At 37.8% G+C, this 6,576-nt stretch overlaps 1 protein-coding gene across 1 annotated transcript; it reads right to left on the reverse strand.

Moving 5' to 3' along the window:
- Positions 1-1,752: 1,752 nt before the first annotated feature.
- On the reverse strand, positions 1,753-5,655 carry LOC114522223. Its single transcript, XM_028542860.1, has 5 exons — positions 5,638-5,655; positions 4,704-5,016; positions 3,900-4,086; positions 3,438-3,573; positions 1,753-2,645 (listed from the first exon to the last, which is right to left on the reverse strand). Exons 2-5 carry the CDS (start codon positions 5,011-5,013, stop codon positions 2,130-2,132), a joined length of 1,149 nt encoding a protein of 382 aa, XP_028398661.1. The 5' UTR covers positions 5,014-5,016; positions 5,638-5,655; the 3' UTR covers positions 1,753-2,129.
- Positions 5,656-6,576: the final 921 nt, after the last annotated feature.

Below are 6,576 nucleotides of genomic sequence, written 5' to 3' on the forward strand. Positions count from 1 at the left end.
AATTCACTATGCATCGGCCACCTTGTTAATAAACGCCTCTGCATGCACGTGCTCACTCTAAGTCGTTGTATAATCCCATCTGTGTCAGAATGCACATATCGCATCTTTCAAATGTCAAGTTAACCTCGCGCTTAATTTGGTTTAATGTGTATAGACTGCTTTTCTATTATTGTGACGGGGTTGTGGCATAGAATTTAAAAACCTTTTTAATTCGGTTGATCAAAACCTTTTTAAATTGTATTTTTATCAATGAATTGCATGCGATCTTTTAAAACTATTCCAATATTTATCGACGGGCACTTCGTCGTTTCCCTACATAAATTGCATGGGCGAACAATCTTGTGTATCCACTTGTGAACTGGTAAAATCTGCACGAACGATCTAACGCATTAGCGTCGGGTGTTGTCGCCTGTTCACGTCTGTTTCCGTTCTTCGCCGTTATAAAAGACCCGGAAAATATCGGAGGTTTTATTCGCAGTTAAGGATTGTTCGTAAGGATACAAGAATAAAAGTGAAGGGTCACTATCGAAGAAACCCAAATTAACACGTACGTATAGCTTCGTCTTTCTGGGTTCGTTCTATGATCTGGTCAGTCATCAGATATCGCGAAAGGTTTATACCAAAATTTTATATTTCTGTGAAAAAGTGATTTTAGAGATCAGTAGGGATGAAGCATGCAGGGAAGATTGGTCGATGTTCGTTAGTCGATTGTTTATTTAAATTAACCGATTTTCTTTCAAGGTTGAATATAAATTGCGGAGGATATCTTCTTTCGAATTAAAGTAATTCCGAAAAATGATAACATAATACAAATTCTATTCTGTATGTTTCGAATCAAGATCGATTCATCTTCAGCAGAATGGTTTACAAGATTTGCGTAACTATAGTTATGCAAATCTTGTAAACGTAACCATTCTGCTGAAGATGAATCGATCTTGATTCGAAACATACAGAATAAAATTTATATTATGTTATCATTTTTCGGGATTACTTTAATTCTATATGTACTAAAACTATCAACTGGTAAAGGATATCTTCTTTCCATCCGAGATTATCCGCCAGGGGCCGGTTGTATCAAGCCCGTTTAGCTTAAACGGTGGACTAGACCCAGTACCCTGCTCGATTGGGAAATGTGTAATAAATAGCCTCGCTTAATTTATTATGGGATGGAGGTTGGTTAGGGGTTGTATGAAGGCGGGAAAAATATGTTGAGTAGTTTTATTTTTTCTCAAGATGCCTGGAGCAGCAGTCATAGTAGTCTTTACTCTCGTGGCGATGAGTGCCTTGTCAGTTGCAACAATTAATTTCAAGCAAAAATGCGGTTACAAGACTGGCGGGCCAAAGTGCAGCGCTTGCTGCTCTGCGGCGCACGCACATTGTAAACTGTACTGTGTAAATATGGGTTGCGATCCGTACCAAAAGGGGGTGTGCGAAATCCGCCAGAACAACCCGTATTTCAACCACTCATTCTACGCAAAGGGCTGTAACAAATGCCCTAAGCCTAAGGCTTCGGCCGGAAGACGCGAGTTGGAAAATGTCCAACATTGGCCGGTTATGGAGCTTGATTTCTGCGAAAGATGTGTGGAGAGAGCTATAAAGAGTTGCCAAGGTGACGACTGCGATGCCTTGATAAGGCTATCATGTAGGAGCTCATGCCTGGGCCGAAAGATCTTAAATTGACGAATTGAATCAAGACTTAATATGCGTACCCTGGAACGGCCATAAACCATTTTTGACGAGGAAATATATACGTATTTATCATATAATAATAACATAGCTAGATTGATTCCAATGTAGAAGTTTCAATTACACCAAAGAAGATTGCAAATATGTATGTACATGCATTATTTGTTTTGTGGTAGTGAATGCTGATGTGCCCATGGTGTGAAACAACCAGCTCGTCTAAGATTATAACTTGACATAATTAGGAGGAAGAGTACAACATAGTGACATCTTCATTTCAATTCCAATTCCATGGATTATGTTTCATATCTTTTTCATTTCAAAATGCCGGTATTGGATTTTTCCTGTGAGCTTGAGTGAGAGCTAAACAGAAAAACCTACATGCACCCATTTGTCCGGAATTATAGATAGTATAATCATGGATACATTCATTGACACGACTTTGATCACCTAACCAAAATATATCCTGTCGTCTTTTTACTCGTGCCCCCATTCACGCAACGAGCATCGTAACCACACCTGTTATTCCCATCTTGTCCACAGCTTGTGCCTTTCCCGCCAAAACCGAGCCTAGAATTGTAATCCCCATCTACCCCACACGTTTTCGTTGCAATGATCCCTATACGAACACCGGTACCCCCACGCTGCGTGTTTATCCCCTGCATCCGACAGTTTGGCTGCAGGGCAGCACCAGAGGGTATCAGCTTCTTCCATTGGGTAACAGCCATGGTTGTCTGGTGATATGTATTACTTGATACAAGATCGAAGAGTGATGAGCTTGTCAAGCTGAGCGTCGTCCATCCTTTTTGGTTATTGTACTTCATACCAAGGCATATTTGAGTGAAAGGGGTGGTATGATAGGTTGATAGTTTGGTCTCTGAGTTGTCGTCTAACACGTTGCCTTTATCTGATTGATATTCTTGTTTGTTAGTCCAGTAACTCGCATCGTATGCAAAGGTTTGCTATATAAAGAGGCAAAATTAATAATTGTTAAACAAAATAATGTTATAAAACCGTCGATTTCAAGTCCAATCTGAATCTTGTAACATCCCCCCTTCCGCACAAATCGAATGAGAAGACTTGTTAGAAAACCTCACATCTCCAAATTATCTTGAGGTGCACAATCATGCGCTCTGCCTGCAGCAATACCCTTCGTCCGCATGTGATTTCAATCATCAGCCAGTAGATGTGTTCAATTTGTGATAAATTTATAGACCAAAAAAGGAAAAAACACTTCGAGTAAAATTTATATTTTAACAGAAAACCAAAACGTTTTGCGAACGAACACAAAGGAGCCCGCGATTAATATACAACAGTACTTTATGTTAATGCCAATATTAATAATGTTAATGTTACTATTGAGTGCTATTGTCCCGAACGACATACCCAACCCCCTCCGCCCTACCCTCGATGTTTTGAGGAAAATTGGTCTCATTGTTTGTGGGTTGCTACACCCACCCGTTCTTAGTGAAATCGATTGAAAAAGCTCCGGCAAGTTGCTAAACTAAAAAATACTGATTCTGAAAAAAAAAGTTTTGTATGATAATAAAACACTGTCAAATGAAATATTAATAATATTCTTGATAATATAATATTAATAATATTGCACTGATGAAGGCCGGGTTAACGGACCGAAAGCTTTGCAGCAATATATACTTACGCGGTGTACCTACAAGATTAATTACTTAAATTAAATATTGATAATTAAACAGGAAACCACAAAAAACGTAAACAGGTTTTCCGACAATAAGTACCTTCTGACCATCAATTCTCATCACCAAAGTCCACCCTCCGCCCCCACAACCCGTGAGTGCCCCTGTCATATCGCAAAAAACCTGAGCTTCTTTATTTGTTCCTGGAAATACTGTATGCTGGCCATCCGAAGATCCTCTGTAAGAAAAGTTGTAACCTCAGTTTTGCAATCAATTTGCATTGGTTGTTGGAATTGACGTTAAGGTCTAGGAGATAAAATTTGTTCGCAAAAATCGATATTCCAATCTATAGACGTCCATGCTTCCATTTGTTTCACGGCCCATACTGACATTATTTTCAAAACAAGCAGAAATATTTTGTCTGAAATATTTTGACGGGTGGGTCGGGACGGACGAAAGGGTTCAAATTGGACGGCCCAGAAACAAATATTCCGTGCTTGGATAGTGAATGTAACTTCTTTCTTAAAAGAGAGTATCTTTCATAATGAGGGGTAAACTACTCACGGATTGTCCTGGAAAATCTTCTTGCAGGCAACCGCTGGCGTAGTATGTGCTGTAGCGGAAGACGTCATTGGATAAGGTACGGTGGACGAAGCTTGAATTAACACAATGGACGACGGTATCAAGGTGAGTACATGCGCAGTTGGTGTTGGTGTTACTGTAACAACTTCGTGAGTTTTACTGGCCCCTTCTGGGAAAAAAAAATTATAATGCATTGGACTGATTATTTACTAGTATACGATGTACGACGCGTTTGAAAATTCAAAGTTTTCAAAAAGACTCCGGAATAGATGTCACTGAGGTGCCACTATGCGACAGAGATGGTCTTTTTAGAGTCTTTTACAGTTCCCCGTTTGTTAGACCATGTTACACGTGCAATTTTCCTTGCAACTTGCAATGCAATTCTATTTTAAAGAGATGTTAATTAGTGAAGAGTCTTTAAAATGTAAGTGTTAGAAGCGCCATGGAGCGTAATAAAGACAAAAGATTGCGGAAGTTGCCAAATTTACATTTCTCAAAAGGAGAATTGCATTGCAAGTTTCAAGAAAAATTGCACCGTGTAACATGGCCTTTAGTTTTTAGCTAAAAAATCTCCTCAGGTACTTGCGCATGATCGGTGATCTCAATAAACGAGTACGGTCCCTTTTTGTCTCGGCACCGCGCGGGATAATCACCCCCCCCTCCCTTATATGTTATAGCTACATACTGTTGACTGAGTTTGAAGCGAGCTAGAACCGCTTGGAACAAATTGAACTAGGATGTAAGGAGAGAAACTTATCTACCTTCAAGAAACAAAATAATATTTACCTTCGACTGCCAGTGAGAAGTAATATACTGCTGATTCGTCATTTATGATTTGCCCCGAACCAACTTTAGTTGCATTGAAAAGCTCGCAAATGAATTTGCCAGTGTCTGATATGAAGTTGGTCGCCTGACACCATTCAGTTTTCATGCATTTCATTGCACACATAATCGGACTCTCCACCTTGATACGTTCCACATATGAACTTTTAAGTCTGCGACCTCGGAGCAACGAAAAATACCTCGAACTGCATTTATGGCTTTCCGTCAGTCTCAGTGTGAACAAAACGCACCATGTAATAATAAAGATTTTCATAGTCTGAAATAGAAATATTTTTTTCGTGAATCATCAATTTTCCACGAAGATATATTTTTCGTATAGTGTCTGTCACGTTTATATACAAAGTACAACATACTGAACAAAATAGTTGCTAGTTTTCTTCAGTATATACAAAACATGCAGTCGGACCATATATGTTAAGTGAAAATTGTAAAAAGCCAGAGAGTTTGACTCTGTTAACCCTCCTGTATCCCCTTCAAAGGAAACTGCATTGCACCGGGCAATATGACTTGTCTAAGGCTTGATTTAACGTTTTACCAAGAGGCAAGCCAAGCTGTCAAACATTTATACCAGGAGACAAGCCAAACGTTAAAATGAAAAGATTGAGTAATCATTATATATAGCTAGCGCTAGAAATAGAATTTGTCAGTGCAACCCCTCTCGATCAATTGGGTATTTTGCAAAATATATTGACCCTTTAATCGCTTCGAAGCCAATGATATATAGAAACAGGCTATAAAATTACGTATATTGTTAATTTTTCGGACTTTTTCCTTATTTAAAGATGAAAACATTACTCCATGATTAAGTAAATACGATGTATATACAGATCAGGATAAACTCGTGAAGATTTGTTTTTATACCTCTGTACATGCTTACCTTTTCTATAAAATGAATTCAGTATATATATATATATATATATATATATATATATATATATATATATATATATATATATATATATATATATATATGTATATACTATATCAATCTCCTTAATGTAGTTCCTATTGCCCAGCAATGTAACATGTATAGGTTGTCTAGTATCTAAAATTAATCTGTGGACTTTTGAACAATTTCATTTATAAATATATAACGTCAGAGCTTTACCTGAAAATCAGTCTGACCCCACTCCGTTTGCAACCCAAATAAGTTCTGCATGCAGTTATACAGCAAAATATTATAATCTTCCACAGTGTTCCACTGATTAAAATCTCAACAAATTTATCAAATTTCTGTCGTAATTTTAATTAAAAATCAAAACATTGACGACTTTATTAAAAATTTTCATCAAATCTGCGACAGCTTCCAGAGAGGAGCACGTATATTAATATACAAGTATACGTCTATACATGATTGTTTCATATATTTATTTCGTGTGCAGGTGGTTTACAATATGTTATTTAATCATGATTTTTTAAGCAAAGTGTAATCCATACGCGAACTAGATGCCATTCCATGCAATAATGAGGTCGTGGATGAATTATATTAAAGCCAGAACAATTGACAGAGTGGGAATTTTTGGTTTAAACTGGCATCCATCTGCAAATGCATGTAGTCTGTAGTCCACTATAAACAAAGTCATGCCATGCATTTTCACTTCTATGAAGAATTTCCTGTTAATTATGGACGCCAAATTTATATTATTCATTTTATCATCGTTTTACCGACTGTAACTCTGTATTTAGTAGGATCAGACTGATATTGTAACGGGAATGGTGCCCCAAATAAACTGCAATAAGATTCTCAGTCAGGCAGGAGTAGAACCCCACTTCGGTGACCTTGCGGAGTTGCCTTCGTCAGGAATGTGCGAAAACA

This window comes from Dendronephthya gigantea, unplaced genomic scaffold, assembly GCF_004324835.1.
Source record: "Dendronephthya gigantea isolate DGI-Jeju-01 unplaced genomic scaffold, DenGig_1.0 000022F, whole genome shotgun sequence".
Classification (NCBI taxonomy): domain Eukaryota; kingdom Metazoa; phylum Cnidaria; class Anthozoa; order Malacalcyonacea; family Nephtheidae; genus Dendronephthya; species Dendronephthya gigantea.